General features: G+C 38.5%; 1 protein-coding gene across 11 annotated transcripts in view; it reads left to right on the plus strand.

Annotated features, from left to right (window-relative positions):
- LOC108700058 (gamma-aminobutyric acid receptor subunit beta-4) overlaps positions 1 to 21,037 on the plus strand; it is a 252,484-nt gene that overhangs the window by 217,287 nt on the left and 14,160 nt on the right. For 10 of the 11 annotated variants that reach the window (XM_041574958.1, XM_041574957.1, XM_041574966.1 and 7 more), the window contains one exon: positions 14,787 to 14,869. In XM_041574958.1, the coding sequence (XP_041430892.1) occupies positions 14,787 to 14,869 (83 nt within the window). Of the gene's footprint in view, positions 1 to 1,695; positions 2,024 to 14,786; positions 14,870 to 21,037 lie in introns of those variants that run through there. The other variant, XM_041574971.1, reaches the window with a different exon arrangement.

The raw sequence follows: 21,037 nt of genomic DNA on the forward strand, positions 1-21,037 counted from the left end.
CAGATCTCGCTATTGAATCAAGACTTAAAAATTCTAAACAAAATCATGGCTGATCGATTACAACGAATATTACCCTCCATACTCACTGAAAACCAGGTAGGCTTTCTTAAACGTAGATATCCGGTCCGAGCCCTACGACAAATCTTAACGGCAATCTATATTAGTAACCTAGAAAAAAGGAAACATGGCATGTTAGTTAATTTGGATGCGGACAAAGCTTTCGATAGAATAACACACATGCACTTACGTCGGTTGCTTAAGTTCCAACATTTTGGCATACATATGCTCAACCTTTTTAAAAATTTGTATTTGGCACCTGCTACTTTTTTGACTGTGAACAACACCAACTCGGATAGATTCCTAATTCATAGGGGTACCCGTCAGGGGTGCCCACTTTCGCCCCTCCTCTTTAATATAGCGCTTGATCCGTTGTTAAAACACTTAATACAGCATCAAGACTTGCATGGTATACAAATTGGCCAATCTAAACTGAAGGTCACGGCGTTTGCCGACGACATTTTAATGTTTTTGGAACGACCTAAGACGGATATCCCTATTATTCTACAACTAATCAAACGATTTGGTAATATTGCGGGATTTCGGGTTAATTTAGATAAAACCGAAACGTTGCAATTACATCATTCAGATCCGGCGGATTGGCTTCCACACTTCCCCTTTAAAAAAAACACGCACAGCATTAAGTATTTAGGAATTAGCTTGCCATCTCACCATAAAGACACCTATTCCCTAAACATACGGAAGACCATAGATGCTATTTTAAGTGAAATACATCACTGGAGACACACTAACCTATCATTCTTAGGCAGGATACACTTTATCAAAATGTTCCTTTTTCCCAAAATGTTGTATCCATTGCAGATGTTACCTTATTATATAAAGATATCCGATTATAAGAAATTAAATCAAGCTTTCCGTCTGTTCATCTGGAACAAAAAACGCTCGAGGATTAACCTCTTCAAACTACAACAACCCAAACATTTAGGTGGGACCAACTTTCCGAACGTCAGGGAGTATAATGAAGCAGCGCTCCTTCGTTATGCTGGAGACTGGGTTTTACACAGGGATCTATATACGACAACAACACTCGACTCCTACACAGCACATAACCACTCCCTTAGTTCCGCGCTTCATTCGCCACTTCACAACATCCCGTCTTCCTTATGCGACAATCCTTTATTCATAGACACCTATAAAGCCTGGCATGCGGTTAGGAAAAAACAAAAGCTATCCCCGTTTGTTTCTCCCTACTTGTCGTGGCTGGACAATGAAAATTTCCCTGTCAGTGTCCGTAATCCTATTTTGTCCGTAATCCTATTTTGTCAGGGGCTCCATAACTTACATGATGTACTGAATGCAGACAACACTGTCTTCTCCCCCGCTAAACTACTGGACAAATTCCCATTCACGGCGGGCCATGTCTTCCTGACCTTGCAACTTCTCCATTTTGCGGCGACTGTGCTCAAACGCATGTCGGACGAAGCAGATCTTTTACATTGTCTGTGGTTTTGCCCCTCTCTCCCAACCTTTTGGACAGAGGTTGCTAGCTATGGTGCTCAGTTGACTGGTAAACCCATTCAAGCACATTTGGAATGGGCACTGTTTAGTGATGTTTCTACTTTGACACATCTCTCGAAATCTGATAAAAATTTTATGGGAAAACTAGCTGCTGCGGCCCGAAAAACAATTCTACAACAATGGCTTAATACTGATTCACCCGCCTTGGCAGTAGTCAAACAAAAATTACATTTTATCTTTCACATGGACTGGTTGGAAACATCAATAAAAAAAGAACAAAACACTGATAAATTTTTTGCGACATGGTCAACGTACATAGAATCTTTGCCATACATACGATACATACGTTCCGTTATACGACTTGGTATGATACAGCGATACTTACGGAACATCCGCTGGTTATGGAGTCGTCCCAGTATCTCAGAGACCAACGTCTAGATCCACCACGTTCGAATCCGACGTCCCCCGGGATCCATTTCACCAACAGGTTATTAAGTTCTTACTTATCGAACCCTATATAGGGAATTTTCTTTTCCTTTTTTCTCTCGGCCTTTCTCTCTTTTACCTTTCTCAGTCCTTAGTTTGAGCTATTTGTTTATTTTTTTTTGATTACTGTTCTTGATAATTTGTGCTCACTGCATACACATATTGTTACAAAAATATTCTGGGCATTTTCCTTCTTGATTATGACTTTGTAACTACTATGTGCTGATCCCTAATAAAAACAAGTTTAAAAAAAAAAAAAAAAAAAAAACATTAGTTTCACTGCCAAATGTAAACATAGAACTCAATAATTTCTCTCAAATTTCCTTTTACAAATTAAATCAGAAAAAAACAGTCATCCTCCCATGCCATGTCTCCCAAAAAATTAAAGAAACTCTTAAGAAATCCTGAGACTACTCTTGGAATGAGAAGTCCATAAAATACCTAGGTATTCAATTAACCCCTACATTAGCTCAATTATATAGAGAAAATTACAGCCCTTGGCTAACAAAATTCAAAATCAAATGAGAAGCACTTGCTAAAATGGAGTATTCTTGGTTAGGTAGAGCTGCTGCCTTTAAAATGATGGTTTTACCGCAGCTTCTGTACTTATTCAGGAACCTACCAATAAGAGTCCCCCAAACTTTCTTCAATACACTCCAAAAAAATCTTAATCAATTTGTTTTAATGAACAGAAAATCCAGATTCTCCAGCAAGATATTAACATCTCATACCTCCAACTTAGGCCTAGGTGTACCAAACATTGAATTATATTACAAGGAAACCATTCTGGACCAATCTAGATCAATCTGGAATGAAGACAGCACAAAACAATGGTTTTTTATAGAGGAAGAACAACTTCCATACAAATCTTATAAGCTATTTATGAAATCTAGATTGGCTTGGAAGGTTCAACAGAACATTCAAAATCCTATAACAGCTAACACTCTCAGACTTTGGAAGGAGATGATGAAATTATGTAAAGAAGACATCTTATCTATATCATCTGATACTCCTTTGATTGCCTTATATACCGTTATTAAGAATATAAAACCTAGATGACTGGGTTGCTGCGGGTATAACAAATATAGAGGACTTGCTGGAGGACTCTGGGATTAGACCTTTTGAATACTTAACATCAGTATATGACATACCACTATCAGATAAACCTTTATATGCTAAAATAAGTAAATTCCTAACTAACCATCAATATAATCCAATCACTTTAACTCCGCAAATCAACAAAATTATTCAACCAGAAGGTTCCCACTTAAAAGGTACATCAATTTTTTATAGAGCATTGTTGACCATGAAAGAACTAGCCCCTAAATGGCAATTGAATAAATGGCAGGATTATCTTAACTCTGAAATAGACATGGAAGACTGGGAACTGACTGTTAGATCAGTGAGAAAAACATCTCATTGTGTAAACCATCAAGAAGGTCTGCTCAAAAACATTTGGCAGTGGTATATGACACCCGAAAAAATTTCTAAATTCGATATGAAGTCATCTGTGTTGGAGAGGGTGTACCATTGGTCATATTCTTTGGGATTGCCCTAAACTTAAAGAGCTTAGAGATGATATTGAGGCCTTCCTCAAACAGCTCCCTATGTAACTTCAATCCATCCCATCCAGTATGGCACTATTACATTTGGGAACCAGGGACTTGCCACCTCAGGAGAGACTGATTTTCAATCATATTTTTATAGTAACCAGGAATCAATTAGCTGCAAATTGGAAATCCACAATTATTCCACCAATTGGAGAAATTCTTAGAAAAGTGGAGTCAAATCTTTTATCAGAGAAATCCTGGTCAATCAGATGCGGCAGTTTGAAGTCTTTCCTGGGGAGGGCTAGTCTTTGGCCTACTGTGTATAAAAAATCGAAACTCATGGAGTTTTGAGATGATCAAGCTCTCTCACAAAAATAAAAATAGGATTATTTGACCTCTCCAAGATCAGTCCTGGACATTCTGAACAACATGTGTAAGTTTATATCTCAGTGCTCTGGAAGATTTTATGGGACAACAGTGTAAAATAGATTAGATTAGTTAGTTGGTTATATTAGCAATTTAGTTTAATGTTTAATAATACACACATCCTATTATTATGGATATTGGAGTTTATATGCATATACTGGAACTAATGTTCATATCTATCATTGGATCACTATGCAGCCTCCACAATGTGGTAACAATAGAAAAGTGATTGTACAACAAAACACCTTGCCACTCCTGGAATAATTTATAATTTATAAAGTTTATTTTGGATAAATAGATCACAAGATAAGGAAAAAACGGTTTCAAGATCAAGACTAGAGTTCCTTTGTTTTATATAGAGTTTACTAAAACTTAAACTTCTTAATTTTACTTATACTTCATAGTCACTATAGCCTTAAAGTTGAATACTCTGACTTTTAAGAGTAAATTTAAAGAAAATTAAAAAGAAACAGCTGATTATTCCTAAATTGAAATTTGATGGGAATAGAATTGAAATGTTTTATTTTGATTCCTGTAACCACTATAAGAGGTAAATTTATGCAATTTTGTATCATTTGTCCTTTTTTATTATTATTATTATTATAAATTTCTCATACTTATATGCCACTTAACGCCTGCTTAGATATATGTTTTAAAAAGAAAAAACTCCAATAAAAAGTATTGAAAACGTAATTACACTATATAAATTATTTGAATCTTGTTTCCTTCAGTCTGGGAATAGCAAGCAGGCAGCAGCCATTTTGTGGACACTGTTATTAAGGCAAGTCTTGCATCATCTCAGAATCTTGTTTGTGCACCAGAATGGGGGACACAATGTCCATCCCCATGCCCTGGCTACACAATTAAATGATGAAGAGAATGGGGGAATGTATGGAGAGCAGTGACATCTAGGAAGTGCTGAATGGAAAGTGAAAGTAATTGTCTGCCCTGCCTCTATGCCCATGGCATAGAGGAGGGGCAGACAATATTTGAATGACAGCTGAAATTTTTAAATGAGCTTACAACAGCTATGAATGCTTTAATAAAAAAAAGAAATTTGATTTCATGTTTAATTTGAAAAGGACTTTTATTATACAGATTTTTGTGTCTGGGCGACAGGTCCACTTTAAATATATATTCCAGTTTGTTAAGATTCTTTAACATGCGACTTAATATGATATATGCTATCTGTTGCTTAAGAATTCATTTTGGGGTATATATATATTAATGATGACACAAAACTATCCAGCTCAATTTATTCCATCCAGATGCAGCATCCTTGCAACAGGATCTTGACAAACTGGAAATCTATGCAGTTAAGTAGCAAATGAGTTTCAATATTGATAAATGTAAAGTCATGCACCTGGGATGTAAAAATATCCAAGCCACTTATACCCTTAATGGGACTGCACTAGACAAATCCATAATGGAAAGGGAACTTGGAATTAAAAGGGGCATTGATCACGGAAGGAGGGGGTCATTCTTCACCTGTATAGAGCACTGGCAAGGCCCATCTAAAATATGCCATACAGTTTTTGTCTCCAGTGCTTAAACAGGACATTATTGAATTAGAGAAGGTACAGAGAAGGGCAACTAAACTGATAAAAGGTATGGAAAATCTTAGCTACAAGGAAAGACTGGCCAAATTGGGGTGGTTCACGGGGGAGAAGAGGCACTTAAGGGTTGATATGATAACTATGTATAATAATCTCTCTAATGCTTTAATTAGGTCTTTCCAGCTGTGGCATTCTCTCCCTGAATCAGTTGTATGGGCTGATACATTATATAGCTTTAAGAAGGGGTTGGATGGCTTTTTAGCAAGTGAGGGAATACAGGGTTATGGATGATAGCAAATAGTACAAGCTGATCCAGGGACTGGTCCAATTGCAATTTTGGAGTCATGGCGGAATTTTTTCCCTATTTGAGGCAAATTGGAGAGGCTCCAAGTGGGATTTTTTGCCTTCCTGTGGATCAACTAGCAGTTGGACAGGTTAAAATTGAGTTAAAAGGTTGAACTTGATGGACATGTCTTTTTTCAACCTAACTTACTATGTTGCTATGTAAGACTCTGTAAGATCTTTGTGGCAGATTACCCTATACACTTTTCTAATAATTGAATCCCCTATAACTAGAACCTGCATTTTCTTCCTTGTACTCCTCCCACCACCCGTATTAGAACCACTTCCTCCCAGGGTGCTCTGAGAATCACGAATTCCAAATTGTTGCAGCGCACACCAAAAGGTCAGGGATTGCTCAGTCCAACTTCAGTTTAAAAACGATTATCTTTATTCTTACATTTAATTAAAAAGACAGCATCCAAGATCTGACCCGTTTTGTAACAACGTACTTCCTCAGAGACCCCAGTGTCCATTATTTACTATGCATCTTATACCCTACAGCGGGTCCCATATAACTTGTCATATTCATTTACATATAATTTTCTCATACAATAAAGGGCTAAAAAAAATTAGTTAAAAAGCTTCACAGTCAAAATTAATCAAATGTATCAAAAAGTTCATAAATAACATTTCTTAAATTGCAAATTATCCAAACATTTCATATCTCAAGGTAAACATGTTTCATTTCATTAGGAACCTTTAACTTTACAATGTGAAACGCTCCTATACACTGGATTAAATGCTTTACTCTTGTATATTTGTATTAACGGTAAATATTTATTATGTAAGTAGATCAGTTTTAATCTTAGCAATCCCTACTTGATTATTCACACACTAAAAATAACAGCTTATATCAAACACCGAATTCAGTCCTTAGGGGTGCCTGGTCTGTAATTTATATATCCATTTGACTTCCATTAACAGCTTAGCTTGCAAATCACCTCCCCTTGGTCCCAATGTTACGGGCTGTATACCTTGTACTCTGCATAACCCCCACATTACTGCCATTGCACTCCTTAAAATGTCTCGATACAGCTGTTATTTCACTGCCAGACCTTATCTGATTTAAGTGCTCTCTAACCTGCTCTCTCCTTCAATTGGTCTAATTGTGCAAATGATGTATTGTTTGAGACATTTAGCACACGTTAGCAAATAAACCACCGATTTTGTGTTACAATTAATATATTAATTGATTTTAGAAATCTCATGTGTTACAGTCCACTGCACTCGTAGCCATGTTTCCGGTTTCAATTACCGTATATACTCGAGTATAAGCCGACCCGAGTATAAGCCGAGGTACCTAATTTTACCTACATAAACTGGGAAACCTTGTTGACTTGAGTATAAGCCTAGGGTGCTGGTAAGAGAGGTGTGCAAAATTTTCCTTAATAATAAATAGCAACCCCTGAGTGTTAATGGGTAGTTTCTGAACCAGTAGTGCTTAGCGTCATTGCTAGGACGAGAGAGAGAGAGAGAGAGAGAGAGAGATTTATATTATGGTTGCTAAATTAGGGCAAGATTGAATCCACACTAACACATATATAGTATATATATATATATATATATATATATATATATATATATATATATATATATATATATATATATATATATATATATATATAATAAAGCAATAGAAGGATCAGTTGGGATGTTTTTCATTTACTTGAATGGTGACAGATAGACAGCATTTTTTCCAACTCCCTCTCATCAATGTGTGACTGGGGCTACAAATCTCCCAATAGGCCATTACCTTTAAAGGGAAATGATGTTTATTCGTGACCATTCAAATAAATGAAAAACATCCCAACTGATCCTTTTATTGCTTTATTATATATGTATATATACCGTATATGTAGCATTGATGTCTCTCTTCAGTATAGGAGCCACATGAAGTTGTGCCCGTTATGTGTAGGGGAGAGAGCAGTGAAACGAGCTGAGATTGACTTGTGTGGGAGCTGCCTCTACTCACAGAAAGTAGTGTCGTATTCTCCATTTGCTTAAGAGCAGCCAGGGGGGAGGGAGACAGCGAGAGAGACTGGATCGCATGTTAATTTACAGCATCTGAAAACCGGCACAATCAACCTGCGTCTGCACCGGAATATGCGGAAGGGGCCATGTGATCTTTTCTTCCATGAAGGCTCTGCCGCCCCAGGTCCTAAAGCCCCCTGGATCGCATGCCAATATACAGCAGGTGCTGGACGCCCCTGCAATAACAATAATTACGGTAATGCTTCGAAAATCGCTTCCGGCTGAGCTAATGCATACAGCCAGGAACTAGGCAGCTGTGTGGGCCACAGGAGGAACTTTCATGGGCACAAATTGATGCGGTTTTGGTAATGACTCCAGTATAAGCTGAGGTAGACTTTTTCAGCACATTTTGGGTGCTGAAAAACTCGGCTTATACTCGAGTATATACGGTACCCAGTACGCGCACTTGGAGCAAAAATCAAACCTAATGTTTGGACTTTCCTTGCTACAGTGTGATAGCCTGTTTCCAGTATCCACTTAAAGTCTCTATCCGCATGTAGCACTGGTAGACATCTGTTTAAGATCCTCTTTATTTTGTTAAACTGTCTAATATATTTCATACTTAATGTCACTGGTTGTGTGGATAAATCCCCCCTCTCAGCTTTATTTACTCTATTATCTTTGAGCAGTTTTTCCCTATTCATTTGTAATGCAGATTGAATGTGTCCTGTAAAACATCCATATCATACCCTTTTTCCAAAAATCAATCTCGCAGTTTCCAAGCCGCCGAGATAAAATCTCTATACGTACTGCAATTTCTGCTCGATTGCGGAAACTGTCCTCTCATTAAAATGACGCGGATTGCAGGAGTCCGCTCTTAGTAGAGAGTTTCCTGCACATGTCTTGCTATACACAGTGGTAGCTATTTCTCCATTTTCAACATAGCTCAACAGATCTAAATAAGTTATCTTTTTGGCATCAAAGCAACTTGTAAACTTGAGAGTCAACTCCACATCCTCAAGGCTCTTGATAAATCCCTCAAACTGATCTCCAATATCTGCCCAGACAGACAGCAGATCATCAATATAACGACGCTAAATGATGACATGTTCTGAACCAGGAACATCACCACCAAGAACATGGATCTCTTCCCACCAAACCCATGTACAGGTTGGCATATGTGGGCACAAATCATGTACCCGTGGCTGTCCCACACTCTTGGAGGCAATATGTTCCCTGAAAGGAAAAGTAATTATGCATTAGTAAGTACCAAATCGCCTCTACGATGAAATCTTTCACTAATTGGGTTTATTGGTTTTTCTGCACCTTCTAACCACGCATCACCACTGTTTAGAAGTCCTTTAATCTTAGACGTGTCGACAGCTCTTAAAAATTAACATGATTTTGTACCTGAAACAAAGGAGCTGCAAAGAAGAACTAACGAGGTCGCACAGCCTTGTTAATAAATATAATTAGATTGTGTGTGTAACTTGGAAACCATGAAAGGAATGATTAATGCCTTGAATGATGATGAGTGCAAATAATTTTATTCAAAATAAATTCATTGTGTCCACACTTTGATGTGTTGTCATTATTATATCTTGTGATGAACAATTAAGAGTTAATAAAGTGCAATAGTGTAAGGAGTGCTAATTATGTAAGCAATAGTTCACATTCCACTAGTCTGTAGAAGAAGGAATCACTCAATAAAACATAACATTTAATAGTTCATTTAAAATAAAAAGAGGGAATTAATAAAATATAAAAACACTTAAAATGATGATGTATCCCGATCTGGTTTCACAGTTGTAAAGATTGCTGTATATCTGAGTAATGAGAATACTGGTCCCACCTAGATCATTACATCAGCCTATATGCCCTCTAATAGTAGTATGAGTTGGGGTGGGGAGCAGGAGGTTGTCTATAGTAAAAGAAATTAGGTGGCTCCCATTGTGGGAAAAACAACAGACAAACCAACACCTTGTATGCTGGACCTTGAAGTATCGCACAAGTGTTAATTCCAAAATGGTGTTCAAGGAGAGTAAACTGACACTTTGTCCTCTCAGAGGCACCTAAGTAAGTATGGCCTATTCCCTATGTCTTGTGTTAAAGCAACACCAAAAGTTTGGACATGAACACAATAGGTTAAATAACCAAAGGTAGTGCATACATACGGAGGACAGACCAAGTGTACTGTACCTTGCAGTTTTATACAGACATATATGTTTCCAATACAGTGTGCATAGATAGATACTGGAAACAGGTTATCATATTGTAGCAAGGAAAGCCCCCACATTAGGCCCCAATTTTGGCCCCAAGTGCGCGTACTGGGGGAACTGAAACTGGAAACATGGCTACGAAATTGTGGAATGTGTAAATGTGGCTCAATAAGGTGTGTAACATGTACCGCGGTCCAGGTGTTGGCCCATTATAAGTGCAGTGTAATACATGAGATTTGTAAAATCTATGAGTATATTAATTGCAACACGAAATCTGTGGTTTATATGCTAAAGTGTGCTAAATGCATCAAACAATACATCGGTTGCACAATTAGACCTTTTGAAGGAGAGAGAGAACTTAAATCAGATAAGGTTCGGCAGTGAAATAACAGCTGTATCAAGACATTTTAAGGAGTGCAATGGCAATAATGTGGGGTTATGCAGAGTACAAGGTATACAGCTCGTAACATTGGGACCAAGGGGAGGTGGTTTGTAAGCTAAACTGTTACGTATGATTGTCAAATGGACATATAAATTATGGGTTAGACACCCCCAAGGACTGAATTCAGTGTTTGATATAAGCTGTTATTTTTAGTGTGTGAATAATCAAGTAGGGATTTCTAAGATTAAAATTGATCTACTTAGATATTGAATATTTACCGTTAATAAATGCAAATATACAAGAGTTAAGCATTCAATCCATTGTATAGGAGTGTTTCACATTGTAAAGTTAAAGGTTCCTAATAAAATGAAACATGTTAACCTTGAGATATGAAATGGTTGGGTAATTCGCAACTTAAGAAATGTTACTTATGAATTTTTTGATACATGTGACTAATTTTGACTGTGAAGCTTTTTAACTAAGTTTTTTAACCCTTTATTGTATCAGAAAATGATATGTAAATGAATATGACAAGTTCCGTTGGAGGGATCCACTTTAGGGTATAAGAAGTACGTTGTTATGAAATGCATCAGATCTTGGATGCTGTGTTTTTAATTAAATGTAAGAATAAAGATGATCGTTTTTAGACTGAAGCTGGACTGAGCAATCCCTGACCTTTTGTTGTGTGCTGCAACAATTTGGAATTCATGGCTTAACTGTCTCCCTTAGCGACAGACTGGGGGCAGCAGCACCCTCATCATACTTTGAAGCAGGTAAGCCAATTTCTATATGTTACCGGTAAATATCTGGAAGGCCATTGTGCTGTTGGATTAACTTTGAGCTTTCAGCACAGGGACCAGGGCTGAGAGCACCTGGGACACTTGAATAGACCCAGAGGCCGCTTTAAAATGTAAATAATTTTTGAAAATGCCTGGTGGTTGAGAAAGACAGATACCTGTTAAGGGTGCTGGATGTATATGTGCACTGAGAATCAGCCAGCTCCATACATGCCAGTTCAGAGCTGTTCTCTTCAGCATCTTCAGCCAAAATAGTGAATCTGTTGCTTTGGGCAAGCTGTGGACCAACTCCCCCTACACTTCTATACCCTACTTCCCCGCCTGACTGTAATAATAAATCTTCCTCTCTTTTTAGCCTCCACTGCCCCTTCTCCACCTCCACTTGCTTAGCAGCTTCCACACTCGCTGTGTTGTCCCAGACTTATTGAGGTTTCAAACCAAAGAACACAAAGCCTGTCCAAAATTAGCAGGCAAAGAGAGAGAAAAAATGCTGTTTGCTACCTGCAGTAAAATAATAACTCCTTATAAACTTTTAAAAATATTTCTCTTAGAGACTATATCCCAGACAAAATAAATGCACTAAATGTATCTACTAGCTTACCCCAAAAAGAGAAAAGAAAAAGCTGTTTGTCTCATTTAGATCACACGCAGAACACACAGCAGTCAGTTATTTGCACTTACTCCCTTTCACAAATGTTTTCCATTCTGATACAGTATTTCAGTTGTGTTTCGTGTTTTAGCAGTATACAAAGAGGAAGGCATTTTCCTGAGTAGTCAATTTGTATAGTGCAGACAACAACAATGACAAAAAAGTTGCTGCCCTGAAATAATCAGTTGATCAGTACAGCTCCCCTTTAATCCACAGATATAGATGAGTAATGCAGCAGATTAGCTGTGGTGTATAGCAGTTATGCAAGTTGTAAAACCTGTGGAATGGATCATGTAGATATAGTTGTGGATAAATTATTTCCCATTTTGTCACTATACTATAGGTAATCTGCAGAGATTTTTAATTAAAAAAATATAATATGCTGAGGACAGGTGAGAGTTAAATGTCAGTCAAAAATGTCTGCTGCCAATAACCATTCCTTCTCTGATTGTTTTTCATTTTCAGTTCCTTTGTCTTCTACTTGATTTCTTGCTCTCATTTCTCCCCCTCCCTTCCTTCCATCCCCTCTCAGTCTCCTCTCCTTGGTCCCCTCACTCTTTTTCTTCTTGTTTCCATGGAAACCACATTCCTTCAAAATGAAACATCATTCCAATCATAGGAAAATAGAGAGAGAGGGGAGAAGGAAAAAAGAAAGTATGCCATCTATTGGGAGACTGATGCATTAGAATTAAACGATGACCTCCATTTAGTGAGCGAAATCCTTGCTTCCAAATTTTCCATTCCATTTTGTTCCACTTGGGATGCCTTCCAGGGGGCGGCAATGGACCTATGGGATAGATTGGCGAAAAGAGGATATAGTACAGAAAGAGAGCATATGATCAGTGATCAAAAGCGTATGCTACAAGAAGCAGCTAAAGAACAAATGTGATAGACTGAAAAAAACATAGGAAGAGATGAAAGGAACAAAGTTTACTTTGTGACAGTAATGAAGCATCTGATATTAAAAAGATAATTTTGAAGCATTGGCATGTCATTAACTCTGACCCACAAATAAAGGTTGAAAAACCATGGTTTACATTTAGGAAAGGTAGATCCATTGCGAGTCATATTTCCCCAAGTATGTTACCAGAGAAGCGAGAATGTAGAATATCTAATTGGTTAGCTCAAGTTGGAACATATAGATGTGGGGCTAGAGTGTGTAAGGCATGTAAATATATTAATGTATCCAGAGGTTTTAAGAGTACAGCTACTGGTAAAGAATATGAATAGCGTTCTTTCATAAATTGTAAAACCACCAATGTGATTTATCTGGCAACATGCATATGTGGCTGTCAATATGTAGGTAGAACTATGCGGAAAATGAAGAATAGAATCCTGGAGCATGTAGCCTGTGTAGGGAGAAAGGATGTATCGTCCTCCATAGCTGAACATGTTTTAAATGTACATTGTGGTAATGGCAGGTGCATATCGTTCCAGGGTATTGAACATGTTAGATTGGATAGGAGAAAAGGTGATTTGGAAAAACTTATTAATAAAAGAGAAACTTGGTGGATGTTTACCTTAGAAACAGAGAAACCTATCGGTTTGAACAAGGATTGGGAGATTAAATATATTGAATAGGAGGATGTCTTAAACACAAATGTAAATTAATGTTTTTGGAGAATATATTTGGTAATGAAACTAGATAGATACCTACTATATGATAAGATTTATCCCCAAACGAAAAATAGCATACATTGTAACTTGTTATAGCTTGTATTGGTTTTAAGATTTTAATAGATCTGGTTATGGGATTAATATTGTACACATATAAAAAACTTTCAGGTAATGTATCTTTAAGGATCACAAGGTGTGAATTGTCTGTAATTTTGGTTTGCTATAAAGTTGTGTATTGAAAAAACTATGTTACACTCTGAGGAAGTGCCATGGGGAACGAAACACGTCAGTGTTGAGCGTTATTTGCTGTACCACAGCTGACTTTTTAAATGTAATTTAATAAAGAAAGATTTTTATATTTTGAAAACGTGTCGGAGATCCGTGATTGTGAAGTTGAAATTGGTTCCCCTGCCAGGAACCCGGATGAGGGACACGTGGTATGTAGTTGGTTCTGAGATGCCCCCACACATGTATGATTCATATTCACAGAATCCCTACAAACCAATGGCAAACCAAAATAACTTGAAACATGGCTAGAAGCAGCCAAATTTGTCAGCATTTTGTGCGTTTGCTTGCTGCCATTTTGGTCAGATCATAAGCAATTATGATATATACAGTATTCATCATGGGAGCTTCATCCATAACTTTGAATTATGGTTAAGGCTTAAATTTCTCACTATTTAGAGTGAGAAAAAAAGGATTTGAAATATTCATCACTATAATATAGGCTCTCACTATAAAATAGGCTCTAGCATTTCAAGTACACAAAGGCCAACACCCCAAGATATAGTGACTGTCTACGGCATCTTATAGCAGACCCTCTGGCATAGAATCCACAGATTGCCAGTCCTGGTAAGTGCAGCTTACTTTGCTTATGCTGCTGAGAAAGAGATGTACTCCATCTGTAATGGAAACCAAGCGGGATGCAAACAATATCTTTATTTCAGTAGAGTCTGGGCAAAAGGGTGACAGTATGTTCCTTGCTTGTTTTTTAAGCAATTAATACTCCTCACTAAAAGTTCCACCCATGTATCAGAACACAGTTTATTCGGAGGTCTACCAGAAAGTGAGAAATCTCATATTGAATGAGCCTTCCCTAAATTATAGAAAGGTTAGTTATAAGAAAAAAATGTGTATAAAAAAATTATCATTATGTGAGTAGTAAGAGACTGTTAGGTTATCATGACCAAAAAAATAGGGGATACTTTCTCCATAAATAAGGTATTATGTTTAACACGCTCTCTTTACCCTACAGAATCACAACCACAGCTGCCTGTATGATGGATTTACGCAGATATCCCTTGGACCAGCAAAACTGTACATTGGAAATAGAAAGCTGTAAGTATTGCAGGCCGACAGGCAGTATGCTATTATGGGTGAAAAAATATACAGCGCCTGATTTAAATATTGCACATGGTAAATATATAATGACTGCAGTAACATGACCAGTCCACTATGCCACATTCTGAGACAACATTTGAAACCATAAGGATTTATTTACCAATGGTATTGGAAAATTGCACCTGTTATGGCACTTACTCCAAACCCTAGCTCCTGTGACATTGGCAAGTGCATGCTGCATTGCTGCAGGGTTGTTCTGAGTGCAGATTGCATCTTAGAATCATCAGAACCATTACATGTGTATATATATATGGACTTTAAAAGTCTCCATTAAGTCCTGTAACATACTCGTCTATCAGGAACCTTGAAAACAACTGATACACAGGGAACCCCTGTGGGTTCCGGTGTTCACCGAGGCCCTTTTGGGGCCCTGGATTTCTGCTGCGGAAACAACAAGGAATTAGTGCGTATGATAGTAACAAGTCCGTAAAGAGGTACCGGTAAGGATTAGGCAAGGCGTAGTCAACAGAGCCGGGCCGCACTGGGTGGGCGCCCTAGGCAACCTGGGCCGACGCTGCGCCGGCTGTGTGCACTCATGCACAAGTTGACGCCAGCGCGCATACGCATGTTAATGCCGGCGCGCATGCGCAGAAGCGTCAATCGACGTGCGCATATGCGCAGAAGCATCAATCGCCCGCAGGAAGACGGGAAGTGAGAGGACCGGACATGGGTTAGGCGACAGAGCAGGTACGTGCCTGGCCAGCTTTGCGCCCTAGGCACGTGCCTACTCTGCCTACCCCTACTTCCAGCCCTGGTAGTCAAAAACGGGCAAAATGGTCAAGGAAGGCGGCATGAATCGGAGTCAAAACAGGCAGAAGACAAAAACCAGGATATTCCAAACAGTAATAAGGCTTCGGCAGGATCTGTAAACAGAAGCCAGCTTAGGCATTGTTATAATGGAGACAGGACCTTTTAAAGAGGAATTGACGCCAAAAATTGATATCTGGCACAGAAAAATTACATCATGACGCCCAGCCTCAAAATGCTCATCGTCAAGCGATGGCTAAGCGACGCCAGCGTCACTTGAGCCCAGGGTGGGTGTTGTCATCTGAGGAGCGCACCTGTGCGTCATCAGACGGGGAAGTACGACAACGAAGAAAACTCCTGGCGCGTCTTACAAGTCCTTTGTTAACTTATGGTATAAAATACTAGAGAAAGGAGACCAGTACACAAACAGGATAGAAAAGCAGAAGTTGTGGCAATTTAGTATTTCATGATGCTGTTATTCACCCTGTTTAATGAATGAGAATTATACAGTTAAAGACACTGCTCCTGTTTTGGAAAATGTGTCTTCATTACATTTATAATCTGTGTTTACAGGATGCTGTTAGATATAAAGTATGAGACCATCCGTTAAGGAAACAATTTAAGACAAAATGGTCTATTCACTTAGAAACCTTAGGGGGCACATTTACTAAGAGTCAAAGTGAATTCAAAGTGAATATTCGAATTCAAAAACGTCGAATTTCGAAGTAATTTTTGGCTACTTCGACAATCGAATAGGCCAAATTCTACTTTGACTTTGATTCGAAGTGAAAATGCTTTGACTATTCAACCATTCAATAATCGAAGTACTGTCTCTTTAAAAAACTTCGAATTCGACACTTCTTGTCTATCTACAAATTGTATTTTTTGTATTAGGTCTGGGGATAGTACTGTTTGTGTATTGTGTATTTGAATAAGAGACATTCTAAAAAATGTCGTGGATAAAAAGGCTGAAAGGGGTGGGGAAAAGCACTAGTGAGAGAACGGGGTTGTGTTTTCAAGTGTTAGAACAACAGACTAAGCAGATACAGGATTTAGAGTTACAACTTCAAACTGTCAAAGACCAATTGCAACTGTTAAGGTTATGCAGTCAGAATGCAAAGCAAGAAAAGGAACAATTAGCTGCACAGTTTGAACAGTATATTATAAAGACTGTTAATAGGAAAAGGAGAAAGAAGCAGAAGCTCATTAGAAATCACGTAGAGGTGCGGGCTTTGATAACCTCTCAGGATTGGGAGGGGGTGAATGAATGGTCAGGATCTGAAGAGGGGGTGGATGATGACACTTGTGAGGTCAGACCCATTGTAACTCATAGACAAAAGAGAGAGGTGAGGGAGAAAAGTGGACAGCAGGCAGAACACACATATTCCACATCGGGAGGTGATGTGTCAGCTGAGCAACATTTAACTGAGGAAACTCGGTCATGGTCAGCTAGTGAATTAACTGAAATTGGGCAAAAGTTTACACAAAAGGTTGGAGAGGGATTACTGGAATGGGTTTTACGTGTCTGGGATTTAGGAGGTGATGGTATTATGCTGACAGACAGAGAAGCAGTGGGTTTAGGAAGTGTAGCCAAGGATCCCCGTGTTTGTTTATACATGAAACGTGGGCGTAACACAACTGGGACATTTTCCTTATTGCATTTAATTAGGGATTCTATTGCACAGACAATAGACAGTCCCTATGGATTAATAGACCAGACCCCCTGGGAAGTTACAACAGAGGGGATGCAGAGACTGAGAGCAATGGGATGTATGTCTGGTATCACTCACGATCCTTTACCTGACAGAGGGGTGAGACATGTAGTGGTTGACTGGGAGGGTCCTGACATGGCTGCTTTTACACCATTTATTAAAAGGAACTTGCTTATCACAGCCCCAGAAGAGTTAAAAGCCCCTCTTTTCACTATGTTGAGTGCTTTAGAAGCAAAAGAAGGAAGTACAATTTATGATGCGGCTGTGCTCTTGGGTCAAATGGGAGAAATGGATGTTGACAGAAGTGAAAGGAAACAGCAATGGAGTTTAGCTAAGGGGGGCCAGGAGGGGCATACATGTGTTAAAATTACTCGCAGACAAATGTTTCTAGATTTGCTAAATAGTGGTGTTCCAATAGAAACTATTGATGGAAAGGAGACTAAATTTCTGCTCGCTATGTGGAGGGAACTAACAGCAAAGGGGAAGTTGAGGCCAGCCAAACCTAAAAAGGTTGCCCTCAGTGATGTTGAAGAATTAACTCCGTCATCTCCTCCTATAATTGACTTAGATGAGGAGTTGAGCCCAACCCCATTAACTCTTCCCTCCACATTGCCATATGCAGAGTGTAAGAATCTGTTAGATGACATGAAACACACAGAAGGGAATGGGTGGCAGTTGCCACAGCCAATAGACTGAAGGGGTGGCAGATTCCCAGGGCCTGCCATAACAAAAATCAATGCTAAGAAACCTGGAGATCCATGCCCTTACATACTAGTCACTTTATATTGGCAGGGACACAACTCATTCCAAGGTAAAACTCAGCCAGACCAACAAAATGCAGTTGCAATGACTGAAGGGTTGGGAGGCAAAGCTGCTGTTGCTGTACCTGTTGGAATGCAATTATGTAAAAGTCTTATTTTTGAAGCACAAATCTTTATTTTCTTAGTACCAGATAATATTGTGGGAATGGATATTTTTAAGGTACAATATTTGGTTATATGGTTGGGAACATTTATTGTTGGAGTCAAGAGTTTCACTATAAATGCTGTAATGCCCATTGTGTATGACAACATTGAATGGACTCCAATTCACATATCACCTCCACCAAACCAAGTGAACAGAAAAGAGACAGATAGCTCTTGGCTTTTAACCATTGATTACAGAGAAGTGGATAAAGTAGAGTCTCCTTTGGCTGTATCAGTGAAAGAAACAGCCGTGGAACAAGTGACTGATGCATTTACCAGTTTGGTTACAAATCAAGGATTGGCTCAAAGTATGACTTTCATGACCATTTTATGGACTGGCCCAATCAAAGTTATTCCACAACTGGTTTTGGACTGTACACAGCACATCACTGGACTGTTTTGTTACTGGATACGTTATGTGCTACTGACTGTTCAGTTTACTTTGTTACAAGGAAAAAGACTGTTTTTCAGTTGAGGGAAAAGGACACAAGTGCCTTGCAAACTGCTATGGAAGAAAAACAATTCCTTGTACTATACACTGCCCTGCAACCTGATAAAGGAACTATTAGGGATGCACCTGTCACAGTCGGGACTGATTTAGCAATATCTGGATGGGTAAATGGTAACGAAATGAACTTGTGTGCAGCTTTTTCACAGAAACTCAATTTCCAGAAGTGGAAATTGTATGTACAAGTAAGGGGGGGAGTGTCAAGTAAATCTTCATCTCAAGTGTCACAGCAGATGTCTGGATTAGTTGGATGTGATAACTTTGAGCAACCCGTACTGACACTTTCTCCATCTACCATAAAGGAAGCAGTGATATCGGAGGACTTCATTTTATTGTTTTCAGATAGATCTGCCACTATTATTGCTGCCAGACAACGACACGTCTGGACAACAGCTGCTTTCCAACCTACAGCCCATCCAACTGGAGTGGATGGATCTAGCCAATATGCTGAATTAACGGCAGTTACTGGAGGAAACACAAGGTTTGTTGAATGTTCTGCCTTCATACACGTTCTCACAGTGTGCAATCCAACATTCAGCTTAACCATCCCTGTCTTCCAAATAAGCAGACCGTCTTGTAATCGAACTTGTTTATTGATAACAGGTTGTTTGACTGTAAGTGGTCAGTTGCAATTAGTAAACAGGAGCATCGACGTATGTGTGTCGATGTATGTTCATGTGGTAAAACTATAAAGATACAAATGGTTTGTATAAGTATATAGCAAAAACATATGAATAACATATACAGCAGCATTCATTCTAAATCAGCATGTCTGAACATATTACATAGCACTAAGCACATGTTGAAGATGGTTGACGACCTATAAGACCGCATGACTGGCTATCTACTAGTTTAACAACTACTAAGTACAGATTAGAACTATCTAAAACATCACTAAAGAACAGACTATCCTGAGACTTGTATAACTCTTACCAGATATGCTGGCTGTGGGGTAGTGGAGATTTAAGAAGCAGGAGTGCTAGGAGAGCTGTGCAAATGTGCTGTAAACAGTATGGTGGCTCCCTTCTCCTTCCCAGAATGCACTAGCTACCCACAATGCACTGTAGTTGCATAATTAAGAACACCTTTATTTATACAAATGTAAGAAACATAGGTTGCAGTGGATTTCTACTGCCACTAGATGGCGCTGTTACGTAACTAGCTAATACAGAGTCTAGCTTGTTGAATAGTAATGATTCTTCAACCCTTGATGTGGGGCAGAACATTGAATATATATACAGATGAATGGACAGTGTTCAAAGCTTTGACTGTGATACATATTTTAGGCCAATGGACACATGAGCACTCGGGACATCAAGTGGTTCAAGGCGCTATGGACTATGTAAAGCATAAAGGAATACCTTTAATCACTGTACTTGCTAAAGACATTGTGCAACAATGCCCTGTATGTCAGAAAGTGAAGAAAAGATATTCGTTACATAAACTTTCTAGAGTATATGGAACACTACTGACAATGGGACTAATTTTACTGGAGTACGGTTTCTTATTTCATATTATCCGCAAGCCACAGGATTAACTGAATACATTAATGGTTTGTTAAAACAGCAGGTAAAACTTTTGGCTCCAACTCATACACTCAGGGGGGTGGAACAAGGTACTGTTATGGGTGGATAATGGGATCATGGAATATACTGCTGAGAGTAAATGTGTGTTTCAAGCTAGTAATGATAGTGTGAAATGGGAAACTGAACCTGTTTGTGAGAAAGGTCTATTATAAGTGCAGGGGGTTATGAAACATCTTTTTGGATGTGTGTGAAGAAGATACTAATCTTGTTTTATCTTCCAGCCTACTATGAATAGAGAGGTCAATATCCTAAAAACATGGCTGGCAAAATGGTTATACCTTTTCTGATGATTTGTGTGCTCTGATGTGATATAACGTTTGGTTTATGGCAAGAGAACTCGATTCTACAAATGCTTATACAGACTGCAAAGCAGCAAAATGAATCTAATTATTGGGGGGCATCATTAACATGGACTGAACTAAAGGACTGTTCTTAATTTCTCTTCAGTGGTTAATGCTTCATGGATGGATTATTGGAAGTAAAATCATATGAAAACACTTGCTTATTGGTCTATGAAAGAAACAAATTTGGTGGATAAACAAAGTTTTCCATAGAATAAGACACAAATTATTTACTACTGATGATAT

Source organism: Xenopus laevis, chromosome 8S, assembly GCF_017654675.1.
Source record: "Xenopus laevis strain J_2021 chromosome 8S, Xenopus_laevis_v10.1, whole genome shotgun sequence".
NCBI lineage: Eukaryota > Metazoa > Chordata > Amphibia > Anura > Pipidae > Xenopus > Xenopus laevis.